This window comes from Nerophis ophidion, linkage group LG21, assembly GCF_033978795.1.
Source record: "Nerophis ophidion isolate RoL-2023_Sa linkage group LG21, RoL_Noph_v1.0, whole genome shotgun sequence".
Taxonomy (NCBI): domain Eukaryota; kingdom Metazoa; phylum Chordata; class Actinopteri; order Syngnathiformes; family Syngnathidae; genus Nerophis; species Nerophis ophidion.
In genome coordinates, this window is record NC_084631.1 from 41,404,099 (window position 1) to 41,425,670 (window position 21,572).

Below are 21,572 nucleotides of genomic sequence, written 5' to 3' on the forward strand. Positions count from 1 at the left end.
TATATATATATATATATATATATATATATATATATATATATATATATCCATCTATTTTCTACCGCTTATTCCCTTTGGGGTCGCTGGTGCCTATCTCCGCATATAATAGATATAATATAATATATATATATATGGGACGGCGTGGCGCAGTGGAAGAGTGGCCGTGCGCAACCCGAGGGTCCCTGGTTCAATTCCCACCTAGTACCAACCTCGTTACGTCCGTTGTGTCCTGAGCAAGACACTTCACCCTTGCTCCTGATGGGTGCTGGATGGCGCCTTGCATGGCAGCTCCCTCCATCAGTGTGTGTGAATGGGTAAATGTGGAAGTAGTGTCAAAGCGCTTTGAGTACCTTGAAGGTAGAAAAGCGCTATACAAGTACAGCCCATTTATTTATTTATTTATATATATATATATATATATATATATATATATATATATATATATATATATATATATATATATATAATGATAATAACAACAGTGTATCTAGTGTATCTATAAGGATGTTTTTCCCATCACAAAATCTGTTTCCTTTTTTTTAAATTCATATTATGTTTATAAACTCAGGAAATATGTCCCTGGACACATGGGGACTCAAATTCTGACCATTGTTTAATCCTCTAGCTACTTGGTATCAGATCGATACCTAAATGTGTGGTATCATCCAAAGCTAATGTAAAGTATCAACGAAGAGAAGAATAAGTGATTATTACATATGAACAGAAGTATAGATAGAACATGTTAAAAGAGAAAATAAGCAGATATTAACAGTAAATGAACAAGTAGATTACTAACTCATTTTCTACCATTTGTCCTTTTATAATATAGACAAAATAATATGTTACTGCATACGTCAGCAGACTAATTAGGAGTCTTTATTTGTTTACTTACTACTAAAAGACAAGTTTTCTAGTATGTTCACTATTTTATTGAAGGACTAAATGAAAATAATAAACATAAGTTTGATGTACACTAAGATTTTTTTGTTGAAATAAAGACATTAATGACATTTTTTTTGTGGTCCCCTTTATTCAGAAACGTATCAAAGTATCGAAGTACATTTTGTACCGGTACCAAAATATTGGTCTCAGGACAACCCTGGTACGTACTATGATGTACCGAACACGTCATTTCTACATTTCAAAAGACATCTGAACACATTTTGTACAACAGGTTTTATTGGGGAGTTTTTGAGTTGGCATAAGAACTTCCAAATGTAGTTTACTGACATAACACGCATTGTTGGGTGACACTGAAGTTTGAGATTAAGGATTCCTTTGTTAAAAAAAAAACTGTCTGTGCTCCCTTTTGTCTTCATCTGCTGGACTTGCTCCAGGATGCCAGACCTCCAAGAACAGGTTTTAGTGTTGATAGTAGCCAACAATAGTCCTAATGCCAAGCCGAGGAGTGGCTGCCCCGTAGGACCCAGGACCATCCATCATTCATGTTCACTTGTGACTATTCCAAGTTGAGACTATCGTGTCTTGCAGGCCCTCGTTGCCCAGATGTTGTCCACAGTGATGAAGACCTGGGGGCTGGTGACCCTACTGTGTCTGACGGCCCTGGCTGTGCTCTATACGTCCAAATGGAATCTGCCGTCCTTGTATTTGCGCAGGTCGCTTGAGTTGAAGTCATGCGACTGCCAGAAATGTTTGAGCGAGAGCGACCCGGGCGTTAAGGATCTTTTGGACGCGGCGCCCAAGCCCTTCTTGTCCAAGGGGGACCCCATTTTTGAGGAGGATTTCAACTGGTGGAAGGTTAGTGTTTGTTGTTATAGAGCAGGGGTCACCCGTAAGGACCAGATGAGTCGCCCGCTGGCCTGTTCTAAAAAATAGCTCAAATAGCAGCACTTACCAGTGAACTGCCTCTATTTTTTAAATTTTATTTATTTACTAGCAAGCTGGTCTCGCTTTGCTAGACATTTTTAATTCTGAGAGACAAAACTCAAATAGAATTTGAAAATCCAAGAAAATATTTCAAAGACTTGGTCTTCACTTGTTTGAATAAATTCATTTATTTTTTTTACTTTGCTTCTTATAACTTTCAGGAAGACAATTTTAGAGAAAAAATACAACCATAAAAATGATTTTGGGATTTTTAAACACATAAACTTTTTAAATTCCTTCCTCTTCTTTCCTGACAATTTAAATCAATGTTCAAGTACATTTCTTTTTTTTTTATTGTAATGAATAATACATTTTTATTTAATTTTTCATTTTAGCTTCTGTTTTTTTGACGAAGAATATTTGTGAAATATTTCTTCAAACTTATAATGATTAAAATTTAAAAAAATATTCTGGCAAATCTATAAAATCTGTAGAATCAAATTTCAATCTTATTTCAAATTCTTTTGAATTTCTTTAAAAATGTTTGTTCTGGAAAATTTAGAAAAAATAATGATTTGTCTTAGAAATATAGCTTGGTCCAATATGTTATATATTCCAACAAAGTGCAGATTGGATTTTAAACTATTTAAAACATGTCATCAAAATTCTAAAATTAATCTTAATCTGGAAAAATTACGAATGATGTTCCATAAATAATTTTGAAAACATTTTTTTAGATATATTCTAATTAGCTAGTTTTTCTCTCCTTTTTTTCGGTTGAATTTTGAATTTTAAAGAGTCGAAATTGAAGATAAACTATGTTTCAAAATTTAATGTTCACTTTTTTCGTGTTTTCTTCTCTTTTAAACCCTTCAATTAAGTGTTTTTTTTCATCATTTATTCTCTACAAAAAACTTTCCATTAAAGGAAAAAAAAATGTACGAAGGAATGACAGAGAGAAATACCCATTTTTTTATATATATAGATTTATTTATTAAAGTTAAATTGAGCAAATTAGCTATTTCTGGCAATTTATTGAAGTGTGTATCAAACTGGTAGCCCTTTGCATGAATCAGTACTCAAGAAGTAGCTCTTGGTTTCAAAAAGGTTGGTGACCCCTGTTATAGATCATCTTTTTCTGCTTTTTTTTTATCCATTACTGAAGAGAATCAGTGTAACCTCGGTTTTCTCTTCCAAAAGGAATGGAAAACTGGCTCTTTTTCAGAATCAGTCCCCAGTGTATCACTTCCTTGGAATTGCTCGCCAGCTTTTCAAAGGGTTACTTCCTGTGGGTTGGAATGACGTCATTACGTAACTTGCCTAGTGACGTCATGGCGCCTAAGTCGCAGAAACTCTCCAAAGATTGGCTAGATTTTACAAACCCCGTTTCCATATGAGTTGGGAAATTGTGTTAGATGTGAATATAAATAGAATACAATGATTTGCAAATCCTTTTCAACCCGTATTCAGTTGAATATGCTACAAAGACAACATATTAGATGATCAAACTCATAAACATTTTTTTTTTTTTGCAAATCATTAACTTTAGAATTTGATGCCAGCAACACGTGACAAACAAGTTGGGAAAGGTGGCAATAAATACTGATAAAGTTGAGGAATGCTCATCAAACGCTTATGTGGAACATCCCGCAGGTGTGCAGGCTAATTGTGAACAGGTGGGTGCCATGATTGGGTATAAAAACAGCTTCCCAAAAAATGCTCAGTCTTTCACAAATAATGTTGGGGTGAGGATCACCACTTTGTAACAAATTGTCGAACAGTTTTAGAACAACATTTCTCAACGAGCTATTGCAAGGAATTTAGGGATTTTACCATCTACGGTCTGTAAAATCATCAAAAACTTCAGAGAATCTGGAGAAATCACTCCATGTAAGTGATGATATTACGGACTTTTGATCCCTCAGGCGGTACTGCATCAAAAATCGACATCAGTGTGTAAAGGATATCACCACATGGGCTCAGGAACACTTCATAAAACCACTGTAAGTAACTACAGTTGGTCGCTACATCTGTAAATGCAAGTTAAAACTCTGCTATGCAAAGCCAAACTCATTTATCAACAATATCCTGAAACGCTGGGCCCGAGCACACCTAAGATGGACTGATGCAAAGTGGAAAGGTGTTCTGTGGTCTGACGAGTCCACATTTCAAATTATATTTGGAAATAGAGGATGTGGTATCCTCCAGAACGAAGAGGAAAATAATCTTTCGGATTGTCATAGGCACAAAGTTGAAAATCCAGCATCTGTGATGGTGTGGTGATGCATTAGTGCCCAAGGCATGGGTAACTTACACATCTGTGAAGGCACCATTAATGCTGAAAGGTACATACAGGTTTTGGAGCAACATATCTAGTCATCCAAGCAACATTTTCATGGACGCCCCTGCTTATTTCAGCAAGACAATGTCAAGCCACATTCAGCACGTGTTACAACAGCGTGGCTTCGTAAAAAAAAGAGTGTGGGTACTTTCCTGGCCCGCCTGCAGTCCAGACCTGTCTCCCATGGAAAATGTGTGGCGCATTATGAAGCGTAAAATAGGACAGCGGAAACCCCGGACTGTTGAAGGACTGAAGCTCTACATAAAACAAGAATGGGAAAGAATTCCACTTTCAAAGCTTCGACAATTAGTTTCCTCAGTTCCCAAACGTTTATTGAGTGTTGTTAAAAGAGAAGGTCATGTAACACAGTGGTGAACATGCCCTTTCCTAACTACTTTGGCACGTGTTGCAGCCATGAAATTCTAAGTTAATTATTATTTGCAAAAAAAAATTAAGTTTATGAGTTTGAACATCAAATATGTTGTCTTTGTAGCATATTCAACTGAATATGGGTTGAAAAGGATTTGCAAATCATTGTATTCTGTTTATATTTACATCTAACACAATTTCCCAACTCATATGGAAACGGGGTTTGTACAAGAACAGATGGAAACAGGGCTCGGGCTGCACGATTAATGGAAACGCATTCAACATCCAGGTTGTAATTAGTGCGGTAAAAAATAAATTGCAAGAGGCAGTTTTTTTTCCGCCTTCACCGTCACTGGCACTTGAGTGACAGCCATGTTGGCCAATCCCAATTCTTGAGTCTGGCGTTTGTTGGTCTTACAGCAAGTACGACGTCTTACTTTGTGCATCACTCCCAGCACCTGAGCACGTTTATGTAACAGTAAATTAACTGGTCAGAGTGATCCTTCTTTTTGTTCATTCACAATCTTTGTCTCGGCGCAGACTGTGTTGTGATGAAATTTCATTTCCGCTGTCTTTCCGGCACACACCAGTGACGCCAAAAAAAAAAAATCATTTTCAGGCCACATTGCATTTACACTGCAGTGACATTTGAAAAGATCAGATTCCAATGGGATTCAGGACTACCTCCTGATGTGACCTGAGTCTGATCCCAAAAGGATACATTTGAAGCACTTTAGAGGATTTAGACTGGCAAAAAAAAAAATCAGATCTCAGTCATTTGAGGACACAAAAATCAGATTTTATGTGCCAAAAATACAACGTCCAAACTCATATTTCCAATCTGGGGGAAATAAATACACTTTACAATGTTCATATTCTATTTACCGTATTTTAAAGCGAGCTTAAAATCCTTTTTTAAATTTTTTTCACAAAACTCGACATTGCGCCTTATAACCCGATGCGCCTAATGCACAGCATAATTTTGGTTGTACTTACCGACCTTGAAGCAATTTTTTTGGTACATGGTGAAATAAGTGTGACCACTAGATGGCAGTCACACATACAAGATACACGTACACTGAAATATGATAGCAGTCACACATAAGAGGTCCGTGTTCAGTTAAAGTTAAAGTACCAATGGTTGTCACACACACACTAGGACTCGTCAGACCACAGAACACTTTTCCAGTTTGCATCATTTCATCTTAGATGATCTCGGGCCCAGAGAAGCCGGCGGCGTTTCTGGATGTTGTTGATAAATGGCTTTTGCTTTGCATAGTAGAGCTTTAACTTTCACTTACAGATGTAGCGACCAACTGTATTTAGTGACAGTGGTTTTATGAAGTGTTCCTGAGCCCATGTGGTGATATCCTTTAAAGATTGATGTCGGGTTTTGATACAGTGCCGTCTGAGGGATGGAAGGTCACGGTCATTCAATGTTGGTTTCCGGCCATGCCGCTTACGTGGAGTGATTTCTCCAGATTCTCTGAACATTTTGATGATATTATGGAGCGTAGATGTTGAAATCCCTAAATTTCTTGCAATTGCACTTTGAGAAACGTTCTTAAACTGTTTGACTATTTGTTCACGCAGTTGTGGACAAAGGGGTGTACCTCGCCCCATCCTTTCTTGTGAAAGACTGAGCATTTTTTGGGGAAGCTGTTTTTATAGCCAATCATGGCACCCACCTGTTCCCAATTAGCCTGCACACCTGTGGGATGTTCCAAATAAGTGTTTGATGAGCATTCCTCAACTTAATCAGTATTTATTGCCACCTTTCCCAACTTCTTTGTCAAGTGTTGCTGGCATCAAATTCTAAAGTTAATGATTATTTGCAAAAAGAACTAAAGTTTATGAGTTTGAACATCAAATATGTTGTCTTTGTAGCATATTCAACTGAATATGGGTTGAAAAGGATTTGCAAATCATTGTATTCTGTTTATATTTACATCTAACACAATTTCCCAACTCATATGGAAACGGGGTTTGTAATTTTGAAGGCTATAATTGGACTCATTTGTTAAATGGACCAGGACATAACATCTGATTGTCGTTTTCTACGTGTCAGCACTTGCAGAGTGAAAAGAGACCCTTCAGTTTCTTCAAAGAAACGGTCAACAAACTCTTCACCATCTTTCCAGCCGTGCCCGACGTGGAGGCGGCGTCGCCCGACCTCTGCAGGACGTGTGCAGTGGTGGGCAATTCAGGCAACCTCAAAGGCTCGCACTACGGACCACTGGTTGATTACCACAACATCGTGATCAGGTAGCCCCGCCCACCTCCATTCTTGTAAACGAGCGTATGTAATGACTGAGGTGGCGACTAGAATGAACGGCGGGCGCACCAAAGACTACGAGGAGGACGTGGGCACCAAGACGACTCATCACGTCATGTATCCTGAGAGTGCCAAGTATTTGGACAACTCCACACATCTGGTCTTCTTTCCATTCAAGATCAACGACCTCCTGTGGCTGCTCAAGACCTTCACTCCCAGGTAGATTGTTGACTCTTTCTCACGGTTAACTTGGCGCTTACATGAGAGATCATTTATTGGTACCAAGGGAAATATATTTTCACCAACAAAGGGAAATTATATAAACAAAAATACAAAAGCAGTGAAGTTGTCACGTGTAAATTGTAAATAAAAAGAGAATACAATGATTTGCAAATCCTTTTCAACTTACCGTATTTTTCGGACTATAAGTCGCATTTTTTTTTTCATAGTTTGGCCTGGGGGTGCGACTTACACTCAGGAGCGACTTGCCTGTGAAATTATTAACACATTACCGTAAAATATCAAATAATATTATTTATCTCATTCACGTAAGAGCCTAGACGTATAAGATTTCATGGGATTTATGGATTAGGAGTGAGAGATAGTTTGGTAAAGGTATAGCATGTTCTATATGTTATAGTTATTTGAATGACTCTTACCATAATATGTTAGGTTAACATACCAGGCACCTTCTCAGTTGGTTATTTACCGTATTTCCTTGAATTGCCGCCGGGTATATAGTATGCGCCTGCCTAGAATTACTGCCGGGTCAAACTCCTTTCGCAAAATATTATTTTATTAGCGCATGTCTAGAATTTCCGCCGGGTCAAACTCGTCATGTCCTGAGTGACACTTCATCTGTCATCATTTTCAAAATGGAGGAGGCTGATTTCAATCATTTGAAAAGCATTAAGGGAAGAAGATTAAGAGCTATTCAGTAGGATTTAAGGTCCAAGCTATTGAATATGCTAAAAAGAACAGTAAGCAGCTATGTTTTATGAATATACCGTAGCTGCGTGTGTCAAATATTAAATGACTCCCGCCTCCTGGTGGTAGAGGGCGCTAGTGATCGTTCTTGCGACTACTCGGCTGCAGAAGAAGTGACAACAAGCAGCGAACGTTTATTTTTTCCTCTCGCTTGCACTTTTAACATGGAGGATTACATATCTAAAATAAAACATTTTCCTAAACTGGACTTTCAATCGAAGCAGGAGGTAATAAAGGAAGATCTTCATCGAGACAGAGAGACTTTTAAAACTGAAGAAAGATAAGGAAGACTTCTATAAACAAGTTATCCATGCTTTTGATCAGAAGGAGCTGCGCATGGACTTCATTTATAAGTAAAGGTAAGACCATAATAAAGTATTTTTTATTGAATGTGCTTTTCATGATGGAATCCTTACATCACACTCAAATTTATTAGCGTAGGCCTAAATTTACCTTTGGTAAACGCCGGAGTGAGAAGAGGTTTTAAATTAATTAGCGCCCTGGCAGCAATTCAAGGAAATACGGTATGCGTCGTATAACGCAGTGGTGCCCAACCTTTTAGTATCCACGGACCGGTCAACGCTTAATAAGTTGTCCCGAAAGTTGTCATGAAAAAGGGACGTTTTTGTCATGAAAAAGGGAGGTTTTTGTGGTTGGTGCACTAATTGTAAGCGTATATTGTGTTTTTTATGTTGATTTAATACAACAACAACAACAAAAAAAGTATTTTTATTTTTTTAAATAAAGATGAAATAAAAAATTATTCTGCAGCCCGGTACCAATTGTTCACCATTCTTTATTTACTTTAAATTGCCTTTCAAATGTCTATTCTTGCTGTTGGGTTTTATCAAATAAATTTCCCCCAAAAATGCGACTTATATATGTTTTTTTTTCCTTCTTATGCATTTTCGGCCGGTGCGACTTATACTACGGAGCGACTTATACTCCGAAAAATACAGTATATATGATTGAATACACTGAAAAGACAAGATATTTAATGCAAAGCCTGATTCAAAATGGTTGCCGAAGTGCATATAGTGACCAACTGGCAATAGTCATCACTTTTGATGTTCACCTTGAACATTTTATATCCGTAAGCAATTAATGAAAAAATAGGGGCAGTTAAAAAGAATAAAGTAGTGAACGTGTTATCACATGAATCAGTGCAACACATCGCATCACATTGTCGAAATAAGTCAACATAACAATGCAAACCTTATCTTTATCACAAATTCCTGTTGCGTATGTGTGAATATTTGTGATTTCCATGACTCATGTCATGTGGGAGTTAAGATGAGGCAATAAGCGCAATGTTGATTGTCAAGAGTGATATGTGCTGCTGTGCTCCACCCTTTTCCAGAGAAGTTGGCAAGGAGAACCCAGAGAAGCGGGGCAACAAGGACTTGGTGAGTTCCGCCAATCAAGTATCGCACCTTGTCTGTTGCTTGAAGACCTGAGCACGACACCTGTGTCTCCAGGTGATGATCCTCAACCCTGGCTTCATGAAACACGTCCATGAAACGTGGCTGCATAAGACCGGCAGCTACCCGTCCTCTGGATTCATGACCTTGGTTCTCAGTATGCAGATGTGTGATGAGGTAAGCAATGGAAGTACGGTAAGCACATTTGATTTATAACAATCACAAAGTGCTGTACAAAACATAGGAGAATTAAAAGAACAGTTGAATTAAAGCTGCAAGCAGCGTTGGTCGGGTCCGCCTTTGGCCGCTGCCGCCGTGTCCCGAGTCCCGATCTTAGTCAGACCTACATAGAAGTTTTTTATTCCATGTCTCTACGACATTTCTAACAGAAGTTACATGCAGTTTTGTCTGTTTTTTTTCCTAGAGGACGCTAAGCGCAATTTTGATTTTTGGGGTTTGGTTTTTTATTAGATGGCAGTTTTTGCGAGTCCTGATATGTGTGTAAAATTTGGTGAGTTTTGAAGCATGTTAAGGGGGTGAAATTACAGATCGACGATTCTGGATGTTGTTGATAAATGGCTTTTGCTTTGCATAGTAGGACAGTTGAATTAAAACAACACTTAAAGGCCTACTGAAAGCCACTACTAGCCACCACACAGTCTGATAGTTTATATATCAATGATGAAATATTAACATTTCAACACATGCCAATACGGCCTTTTTAGTTTACTAAATTGCATTTTTAAATTTCCTGGGAGTTTCGTCTTGAAAACGTGTAATGATGACGTGTACACACGACGTCACGCGTTTTTAGGAAGTATGAGCGCTGCACACACACACAGCTAAAAGTCATCTGCTTTAACGGCACAATTACACAGTATTTTGGACATCTGTGTTGCTGAATCTTTTGCGATTTGTTCAATTAATATTGAAGAAGTCAAAGTAGAAAGATGGGGTTGGGAAGCTTTAGCCTTTGGCCACACAAACACAGGGTGATTCCTTGTTTAAAATTTCTGGAGGTGAAAATTTACTATGGATCAGAGCGCGGTCAAGCCAACATGAAACACGACGGAATGTCAACCAGCAGGTTTTGGTGTGAAAATTGTGGTTAAAAAGTCGCTTCTTACCGGAGAAAAGCTGAGCTTGTGCCGTCCATGAAGCTGCCGTCGACTTCCCTGAGACACTGGCGTCAAGACACCCGTGGACGTACACCTCCGACTATCAGGTACTATTTAACTCACTAAAACACTAGCAACACAATAGAAAGATAAGGGATTTCCCAGAATTATCCTAGTAAATGTGTCTAAAAACATCGGAATCCGTCCCAGTGCAATTGCGTTTTTTTTTTGTTTTTTTTTCTAGTCCGTCGCTATCAATATCCTCAAACACTAATTTTTCATCTTTGCTCAAATTAATGGGGAAATTGTCGTTTTCTCGGTCCGAATAGCACTTTTTGTTGGAGGCTCCCATTTCTAAACAATGTGAATATGTGAGGAGCCATCAAACATGTGACCTCATCGTCTGCGACTTCCGGTACAGGCAGGGCTTTTCTCTTAGCACCGAAAGTTGGGAACTTTATCGTCGATGTTCTCTACTAAATCCTTTCAGTAAAAATATGGCAGTATCGCGAAATGATCAAGTATGACACATAGAATGGACCTGCTATCCCCGTTTAAATAAGAACATCTCATTTCAGTAGGTCTTTAAGTCAGTTTGTTTTTTTATTTAACCAAGATACTCTCATTGAGATGAATATAAACATCTTTTTAAGGGAGTCCTGGCCAAGAGGCAGCAAAAGATAGTTACAAATACTTGTCATCCACTTTAAGAACAGTTACAATTTAGAAACATCATCTCAAACGCTCTCAATATAGACTTCAAAGCGTTCCATGAAATAAGTTCAGTTAATTTCCAGTCTTTTTGCAGCATCCGTCCATGTAAAAGTGAGCAGGGTAAACAAAAGTCCTTTTCCCAGTTTTGTGCGGGCATATGGAACAGTGAGCAAGAAATGATCATTTGAAAGCCAACAACGAGGGTTCTGGGTTACAGAAAATAAGATGAAACTTCATATTTCCAATACAAAATGTTTTGTTATTTGATCAAAACATGCTCAGAGGAAAGGAATGCATATTAAATGTTTCTCTGAACGGAGTTCATGTTGAACAAGTTAAAGAAGCCAGGTTGCTGGGAGTTACAATAAATGAAAGACTATCTTGGGCCACTCACATTAAAAACATAGTAACAAAAATGAGCAGAAGCATTTCAATCATAAGAAGAAGGAACTATTTTTTAACTAACACAACTACGAAGCAAGTTATACAATCCCTTGTATTGTCACATCGTGACTACTGCTCAGCAAACTGCTCTAATGCTTCTAATCAAGATCTAAATAAAATCCAGTTTACCCAAAACAGAGCTGCCAGACTAGTTCTCCATTGCTCATTTCGGAGATCATGCATCAGGAATTGTCATGGATGACAGTTGGTGAAAGACTAGCGTGTAGTTTGATTCTATTTTTAAAAAACATCTATACATACCATAAACCTTCGTATCTGTATTCTCAGCTGTTGCTTGCCAGTGACAGTCACAACTACGGTACCAGGCTAGTGACAGTCACAACTACGGTACCAGGCTAGTGACAGTCACAACTACGGTACCAGGCTAGTGACAGTCACAACTACGGTTACCAGGCTAGTGACAGTCACGACTACGGTACCAGGCTAGTGACAGTCACGACTACGGTACCAGGCTAGTGACAGTCACAACTACGGTACCAGGCTAGTGACAGTCACAACTACGGTACCAGGCTAGTGACAGTCACAACTACGGTACCAGGCTAGTGACAGTCACAACTACGGTTACCAGGCTAGTGACAGTCACAACTACGGTTACCAGGCTAGTGACAGTCACGACTACGGTTACCAGGCTAGTGACAGTCACGACTACGGTTATCAGGCTAATGACAGTCACAACTACGGTTACCAGGCTAGTGACAGTCACAACTACGGTACCAGGCTAGTGACAGTCACAACTACGGTACCAGGCTAGTGACAGTCACAACTACGGTACCAGGCTAGTGACAGTCACAACTACGGTTACCAGGCTAGTGACAGTCACGACTACGGTTACCAGGCTAGTGACAGTCACGACTACGGTACCAGGCTAGTGACAGTCACGACTACGGTACCAGGCTAGTGACAGTCACAACTACGGTACCAGGCTAGTGACAGTCACGACTGCGGTACCAGGCTAGTGACAGTCACAACTACGGTACCAGGCTAGTGACAGTCACAACTACGGTACCAGGCTAGTGACAGTCACAACTACGGTACCAGGCTAGTGACAGTCGCGACTACGGTACCAGGCTAGTGACAGTCACGACTACGGTTACCAGGCTAGTGACAGTCACGACTACGGTACCAGGCTAACCCTAAGAGGTGCTCTCACACGTCTTAAACCCAAAAGTGATGTTTTGAAAAAGACTGTAATGTATCGGGCAATCACTTATTGGAATCCACTTCCACAATATCTGCTATCAATCACCAGCATAGTGGCTTTTAAGAATAGATTAAGGAGAGGTATAGCGGAAAGAGATATTCTAGATTGTACCTAATGTCATGACTGTTTTTATTAACTATTGACTATTTTATCGATTTTGGGATAAGCAGTAGAAAACGGAAGGATAGTCCTTTTTCGTCACTTATTGTTTATATTTGGTACACTAATGTGTATATTTATTATCTGATCATGTTGTACTGCATTTTAATCTTTTTTTTTTTTGTGATTGTGTGATGTTTTTTGCCTGGACCCCAGGAAGAATAGTCTCCACTGCGGTGTAGACTAAGGGGGATCCTTAATAAACTCAACTAAACAAGAGTCAACATGTGATTAAACGTAGGAGGGCAGTAGAAGAATCATGGCCTTACTAACTAGATGTGTCCGTGCTCCAATGCTGACCTTGAAGTGAAATGCTGACAGAATGTTGTATGAATGGAAGAACAGTTTCAATGTTGGAATGGTTTGAATGTTCAAGAGTTTGAATTCCCAGGAAAAACAACAGCCTTTGGTTTGGAACTTGGGAAAGTGTTAGTTTTAAAGTCCAGGATGAGTGGAATGTGTTGGTGTTGGGATGGTTTGAATAGGTTGAAAACTGTGAGAATTGTGCGACTTGGAAAAATTTCCCATTCATTTCAATGGGAACTTTGTGGGAAAGTGGGATTTTTTTGGAAACGACTAATTGGTTGGTGTTGGAATTGTTAAAATCGGTCAAGAAATGTTGAAGTAGAAACTGTTTTTAAATTGAGAAATTGTATTAAAGAATTTTGGGAAAACCGGGAAATGTTCAAGTTCTTAAACCACTCTCCCACGGCGCCACGCCGTGGGAGAGTGGCCGTGCGCAACCCGAGGGTCCCTGGTTCAAATCCCACCTAGTACCAACCTCATCACGTCCGTTGTGTCCTGAGCAAGACACTTCACCCTTGCTCCTGATGGGTGCTGGTTGGCGCCTTGCATGGCAGCTCCCTCCATCAGTGTGTGAATGTGTGTTTGAATGGGTAAATGTGGAAGTAGTGTCAAAGCGCTTTGAGTACCTTGAAGGTAGAAAAGCGCTATTCAAGTACAACCCATTTACCATTTAGTTTGTTTGTCCTGACAATGAAATGTTTGGACAGTGGAACGGTTGAAAAATGTGAAAGGAGTCATCGCACTAAAAAAGGTTGGAAATAAGGTGAGAAAAAGACGGGAATTCCTGGAAATGTGTTGAACGTGGAAAAATGGGTGTTTGAATTTCAAGGATGAATTGGAGGGTAGAATGGTTTGAATCGGTTTAAAAATGTGGGAATTGTATGAGGTTTTAAAAATGGATGATTAATTTGGAATGGGGAATATGTCCCTAAAACTGGAAATTCTAGGAAAGGAGTTAAAGGAGAGCACACAATTCCTGAACAAGCTGAATATTTTGAAGTTGATCGAGAGGAGCCGGATGAGGTGGTTCAGGCATCTGGTCAGGATGCCACCCGAACGCCTAGGGAGGTGTTTAAGGCACGTCCGACCGGTAGGAAGGAGGCCACGGGGAAGACCCAGGACACGTTGGGAAGACTATGTCTCCCGGCTGGCCTGGGAATGCTTTGGGATTCCCTGGGAGGAGCTGGACGAATTGGCTGGGGAGTTGTAAGTTTGGGGTTCTCTGCTTTGGCTGCTGCCCCCGCGACCCGATCTCGGATAAGCGGAAGAAGATGGATGGAACGGTTTAAATCGGATAAAAATTGTAGGAGTTATGGTAAATGGGTTGAATTGCCGCTGGGGCGCTAATTAATTTAAAACCTCTTCTCACTCGGGCTCTTACCAAAGGCATGCGGTACATTTAGGCCTGCGCTTAAAAATGTGAGTGTGATGTAAGGATACTATCATGAAAAGCACATTTAATGAAAAAAATAAACGTTATTATTATGGTCTTACCTTTACTTATAAATGAAGTCCATGCGCAGCTCCTTCTGATCAAAAGCATGGATAACTTGTTTATAGAAGTCTTCCTTATCTTTCTTCAGTTTTAAAAGTCTCTCTGTCTCAATGGAGATTTTCTTTTATTACTTCCTGCTTCGATTGAAAGTCCAGTTTAGAAAACTGTTTTATTTTAGATATGTTATCCTCTATTTTAAAAGTGCAAGCGAGAGGGAAAAAAAACCGATCAATGCTCACTCTTGCGGGTCCAGTTCATGGTCAGTAGGTGTGTAGCCATAGCGCGCTCTCGTTTGGTTTGCTCCCGACGTGCAGACCGCTGCTATCAGTTAGCTCGGCTCCTCACGGGTAATGCGGGCGACGACAGAATTATCCTCGGACAAATCCCCCTCCCGTTCTGCTCTCTTTATCCCACCGCTGCCACCATGAAGTGTTATGGTATAAATAATACACTGGGTATTTATGACTGGAACATGCTTTATTTCAGCCTGGTTGTTTACATAGCCAGCATAGGAGTAGTGGTGTTACATCCTAAAAGGTCGGTCGTGCACCTCCCGCGTCATATCCGTTCCCAGCACACTTGTTGTCACTTCTTCTGCAGCCGAGTAGTTGCAAGAAGGATCACTAGCGCCCTCTACCACCAGGTATTTGACACACGCAGCTACGGTATATTCATAAAACATAGCTGCTTACTGTTCTTTTTAGCATATTCAATAGTTTGGACCTTAAATCCTACTGAATAGCTCTTAATATTCTTCCCTTAATGCTTTTCAAATGATTTAAATCAGCCTCCTCCATTTTGAAAATGACGACAGGTGAAGTGTCACTCGCGACGTGACGAGTTTGACCCGGTGGAAATTCTAGGCATATGCTAATTATTTGGCAAAACGAGTTTGACCCGGCGGAAATTCTCGGCATATGCTAATTATTTTGCGAAACGAGTTTGACCCGGCGGAAATTCTAGACATGCGCTAATAAAAATATTTTGCGAAACGTGTTTGACCCGGCGGGAATTCTAGACATGCGCTAATAAAAATATTTTGCGAAACGTGTTTGACCCGGCAGTATTTCTAGGCAGGCGCATACTATATACCAGGCGGCAATTCAAGGAAATACAGTACTCGTATAGCGCTTTTCTACCTTAAAGGTACTCAAAGCGTTTTGACACTATTTCCACATTCACCCATTCACAGACACATTCACACACTTATGGAGGGAGATGCCATGCAAGGCGCTAACCACCAAACACCTGAAGTGTCTTGCTTAAGGACACAACGGACGTGATGAAGTTGGTAGAAGGTGGGGATTGAACCAGGAACCTTCAGGTTGCTGGCACGGCCACGCTCCCAACGGTGCCAACTCTCCCAATGTTTTGAAGTGGAATTCTTTCCCATTCTTGCTTGATGTCCAGCTTAAGTTGTTCAAATCTCCCTTCTCATATTTTACCCTTCATATTGCACCACACATAATCAATGTCTGGACTACAGGCAGGCCAGTCTAGTACCCGCACTATTTTACTATAAAGCCACACTGTTGTAACACGTGGCTTGGCATTGTCTTGCTGAAATAAGCAGGGGCGTCCATGATCACGTTGCTTGGATGGCAACATATGTTGCTCCAAAAGCTGTATGTACCTTTCAGCATTAATGGTGCCTTCACAGATGTGTAAGTTACCCATGCCTTGGGCACTAATACACCCCCATACCATCACACATGCTGACTTTTACACTTTCACCCTAGAACAGTCCGGATGGTTCTTTTCCTCTTTGTCCACAGTTTAAAAAACAATATGGAAATTTGGACTCGTCAGATCACAGAACACTTTTCCACTTTGTATCAGTCCATCTTAGCTGAGCTCGGGCCCAGCAAAGCATTTCTGGGTGTTATTGATAAATGGATTTGGCTTTGCATTGTAGAGTTTTAACTTGCACTTACAGATGCAGCGACCAACTATAGTCACTGACAGTGGCTTTCTGAAGTGTTCCTGAGCCCATGTGGTGATATCCTTTACACACTTATGTGGCTTTGATGCAGTACCGCCTGAGGGATTTAAGTTTCGTAATATCATGGCTTACCTGCAGTGATTCTCCACATTCTCTGAACCTTTTGATGATATTACAGATCGTAGATGATGAAATCTCCAAATTCCATGAGGTAGTTGGTTGAGAAACGTAGGACAATTTTCTCACACATTGGTTGACAAATGAGCATTTCATACAAAATTCTTTTATAGCCAATCATGGCACCCACCTGTTCCTAATTAGCCCGTCCACTTGTGGGGTGTGTCCAAATAAGTCTTTGATGAGCATTCCTCAACTTTCTCAGTCAGTTTTGCCACTTGTGACAGCTTTTTTGAAACATCACATTCCAAATGAGCTAATATTTGCAAAAAATAACAAAGTTTGTCAGTCTGAAGGTTAAATATCTTGTCTTTGCAGTCTATTCAACTGAAAATAAGTTGAAAAGGATTTGTTGTATTTTCTTTTTATTTACCATTTACACAACGTGACAACTTCACTGCTTTTGGATGCACAATTTGAAATGGAACAAAGCTGTGCTAATTAGAGCTATTGGCTTTTTAAAGTATTTTTTATGCAAATTCTACTTCTATTAGAAATGATACAAGTAAATTTGACTTTGAAACTTTGTCCAAACATCAAATCATTCATATTTTAAAGTTTTTTTGGTTTTTTTTTCAGGTGAGTGTTTTTGGGTTCGGCGCAGACCGAGATGGAAACTGGAACCATTATTTTGAAATCCTGAAGAACAAAAGGCTGAGAACTGGACCTCACGCTGGCACGCAGGAGTATGAAGTGATCCAACAGTTGGAGGGCAAGCAGACCATTCGCCTCCTTAAAGGATTTTAATGTCATGAATAATACACGATACTCAGTGACTCAGGTGACAAAATATTTATTCATCTTTCATTGTTGGAAGAAATGCAACATATGCAAGGCACAGATAGTTTTTTCCCTGCAGGCAAAGTGATACAAATATTTATATATTATATACCTCCATTGCCTTTAAGATGCCTTAATGACCAAAACGGGGACTTTTAGTTTTTATTAGAGAGTTAAAGTCATTGTCATTTATTGACTATGATTATTTTGCCTTAGATGAAAAAATGAAATTAATATATTTGAGTACTTAGGAATGCGAGTAGACACTTTATAAGTAGAAAAGGACATTGAGTGTACTTGTATGGTGGACAAAACAAGTACTTATAACCCAATGATGTTACGAGGTTACAGAAATGCTCATAAAAAGATATATTTTACTGACAAAATTATAGGATTGTACACTTTATCCCATGCTTATATCTCATTGTGCAACATGTGAATGTTAAAAAGGGAACTACAAACCCCGTTTCCATATGAGTTGGGAAATTGTGTTAGATGTAAATATAAACAGAATACAATGATTTGCAAATCCTTTTCAACCCATATTCAGTTGAATATGCTACAAAGACGACATATTTGATGTTCAAACTCATAAACTTATTTTTTTTTTGCAAATAATAATTAACTTAGAATTTCATAGCTGCAACACGTGCCAAAGTAGTTGGGAAAGGGCAAGTTCACCACTGTGTGACATCACCTTTTCTTTTAACAACACTCAATAAACGTTTGGGAACTGAGGAAACTAATTGTTGAAGCTTTGGAAGTGGAATTCTTTCCCATTCTTGTTTTATGTAGAGCTTCAGTCGTTCAACAGTCCGGGGTCTCCGCTGTCCTATTTTACGCTTCATAATGCGCCACACATTTTCCATGGGAGACAGGTCTGAACTGCAGGCAGGCCAGGAAAGTATCCGCACTCTTTTTTTGAAGCCACGCTGTTGTAACACATGCTGAATGTGGCTTGGCATTGTCTTGCTGAAATAAGCAGGGGCGTACATGAAGAAGACGGCGCTTAGATGGCAGCATATGTTGTTCCAAAAGCTGTATGTACCTTTCAGCAATAATGGTGCCTTCACGGATGTGTAAGTTACCCATGCCTTGGGCACTAATGCACCCCCATACCATCACACATGCTGGCTTTTCAACTTTGCCTTGATAACAGTCTGGATGGTTCGCTTCCCCTTTGATCCGGATGACACGATGTTGAATATTTCCAAAAACAATTTGAAATGTGGACTTGTCAGACCACAGAACACTTTTCCACTTTGCATCAGTCCATCTTAGATGATCTCGGGCCCAGAGAAGCCGGCGGCGTTTCTGGATGTTGTTGATAAATGGCTTTTACTTTGCATAGTAGAGCTTTAACTTGCACTTACAGATGTAGCGACCAACTGTATTTATTGACAGTGGTTTTCTGAAGTGTTCCTGAGCCCATGTGGTGATATCCTTTAGAGATTGATGTCGGTTTTTGATACAGTGCCGTCTAAGGGATGGAAGGTCACGGTCATTCAATGTTGGTTTCCGGCCATGCCGCTTACGTGGAGTGATTTCTCCAGATTCTCTGAACCTTTTGATGATATTATGGAGCGTAGATGTTGAAATCCCTACATTTCTTGCAATTGCACTTAGAGAAAGGTTGTTCTTAAACTGTTTGACTATTTGCTCACGCAGTTGTGGACAAAGGGGTGTACCTCGCCCCATCCTTTCTTGTGAAAGACTGAGCATTTTTTGGGAAGCTGTTTTTATAGCCAATCATGGCACCCACCTGTTCCCAATTAGCCTGCACACCTGTGGGATGTTCCAAATAAGTGTTTGATGAGCATTCCTCCACTTTATCAGTATTTATTGCCACCTTTCCCAACTTCTTTGTCACGTGTTGCTGGCATCAAATTCTAAAGTTAATGATTATTTGCACAAAAAAAAATTTTTTTTATCAGTTTGAACATCAAATATGTTGTCTTTGTAGCATATTCAACTGAATATGGGTTGAAAAGGATTTGCAAATCATTGTATTCTGTTTATATTTACATTTAACACAATTTCCCAACTCCTATGTGATCTAAAAGGGGTACAAGTTATTCCCAAAGTAGAACCCACACCGGACATATAATTTTAATACGTAGCTCATAACAAGCTGATATTTTTATTTTTATTGTGAGTGCACCAAATCACTTAAAAAATTTGTGTCACGCCCTAATAGCTAAAATAATTAGAAAATAGTCTGATGCTGTCATTTATTCTAATAGGACATTTAAGTTGTTATGATGTCAGGTTTGAGACATGTGTGATGCTGGTGTGGCTACATGTGCTCCACTCATGCTCGGGGACTTTTAGCACATGACAAATTACAAGAACGTTGCTCAAAGTACTACTTAGTGCAGGGGTGTCCAAACTTTTTCACACTCACATTCACACACTAGGGCCAATTTAGTGTTGCCAATCAACCTATCAAACATCTTAAAGTCCCCAATTGGAAAAACTGGCTCTCATGGTTTGTTTTGTTGTCTTTTCTGTTGCAACTGTATGGCATTTTTTTAAATGCCTCAGGACAACATTTTTATTATCATGTAACACATTTTTAAATTTTTGCAAAATCCATTTAATGACCCGCAGAAATGTATAATTGGCTATTTTATGGCCAAAGTGACAATCACACAAAGCCAAACATGGAACTAATTGGTCATCTTCTTACTCCACGATTTATTAGCCTTGCACAAATTAAGTTTTGGTTTGCATTGGGCTTGTAGTAGTAGTACTATCAAATCAAAAAGGGTACTATACTCTGTTTGAAAAGTACAGGTGCCCAGGCATGACATCACCTCGTGACTTTGCTAGTTTTACGAGCAGAGGAGCATGTCCGGCAGCACACGCACACAGAGTACTTACATGCAGACACAGTGTGTAGACAGAAAAGGGAGAATTGACGCATTTTGGTGTGAAAAGTAAAGATAAAGGTGAAGTTATAACACTGAAACACCCTTCAGGAAGATCTGCTTTAAGACATGGTGAGCTAACTAGTAGCTAACATCCATCCTCAGTGTTTTAGCTACTTCTAAATCACTAATCCTGGCCTCCATGGCGACAAAGTAAGTTTCTTACAAGTATATTATCACTGGAGGATGGGAGATAGCTAAACATGCTTCACTACACACCGTATAGCTCACCGGAGTCACAATGTAAACAAACGCCATGGGTGGATCTACACCTGACATCCACTGTAATGATACCAAGTACAAGAGTGTATCTAGTCGATACTACTATGATTACATCGACAAAATCTTTTTAGTTTAAAAATGTATATTATGTTCATAAACTCAGGAAATACATCCCTGGGGACATGAGGACTTTGAATACGATCCTGTAACTACTTGGTATCGCATCGATACCTAAATGTGTGGTATCATCCAAAACTAATGTCAAGTCTCAAAGAAGAGAAGAATAAGTGATTATTACATTGGAACAGAAGTGTAGATAGAACATGTTAAAAGAGAAAACAGGCAGATATTGAAAGTAAATGAACAAGTAGATGAATAATCCCTTTTTACAGTTTGTCCCTCATAATGTGTACAAAATACTAGCTGTATAAATGACACAGTATGTTACTGCAGTCTTTGTTTACTTACTACTAAAAGACAAGTTGTCTAGTATGTTCAACATTTTATTTAAGGACTAAATGACAATAATAAACATGTTTCATGCACACTAACATTTTTTTGTTCAAATAAAGACAATAATGACATTTTCTGTGGTCCCCTTTATTTAGAAAAGTATCAAAATACATTTTGGTACCGGTACCAAAATATTGGTATGGTATTTGTATGCAATCATTATTTTTCACAGTGAAAGAGAGCAGTCATATTCCTTGTGTGTTTATCACACTTGGCCAATTCTATATGAAACAATAACACAACTGGTAATATCCCCCAAAAAATAGTAAAACAAAAATGTCCATTAAAGTCCTACTGAAAGCCACTACTAGCGACCACACAGTCTGATAG

The 21,572-nt window shown here is 39.3% G+C and overlaps 1 protein-coding gene across 2 annotated transcripts in view; it reads left to right on the plus strand.

Annotated features, from left to right (window-relative positions):
* LOC133540120 (CMP-N-acetylneuraminate-beta-galactosamide-alpha-2,3-sialyltransferase 1-like) overlaps positions 1-21,274 on the plus strand; it is a 30,740-nt gene extending 9,466 nt beyond the window's left edge. The window contains exons 2-7 of one of the 2 annotated variants that reach the window (XM_061882633.1): positions 1,492-1,758; positions 6,606-6,802; positions 6,864-7,031; positions 9,160-9,205; positions 9,278-9,397; positions 17,377-21,274. In XM_061882633.1, coding sequence (XP_061738617.1) covers positions 1,507-1,758; positions 6,606-6,802; positions 6,864-7,031; positions 9,160-9,205; positions 9,278-9,397; positions 17,377-17,544 — 951 coding nt within the window. In that variant the 5' untranslated portion in view covers positions 1,492-1,506 and the 3' untranslated portion in view covers positions 17,545-21,274. Of the gene's footprint in view, positions 1-1,380; positions 1,759-6,605; positions 6,803-6,863; positions 7,032-9,159; positions 9,206-9,277; positions 9,398-17,376 lie in introns of those variants that run through there. The other variant, XM_061882632.1, reaches the window with a different exon arrangement.
* Positions 21,275-21,572: the final 298 nt, after the last annotated feature.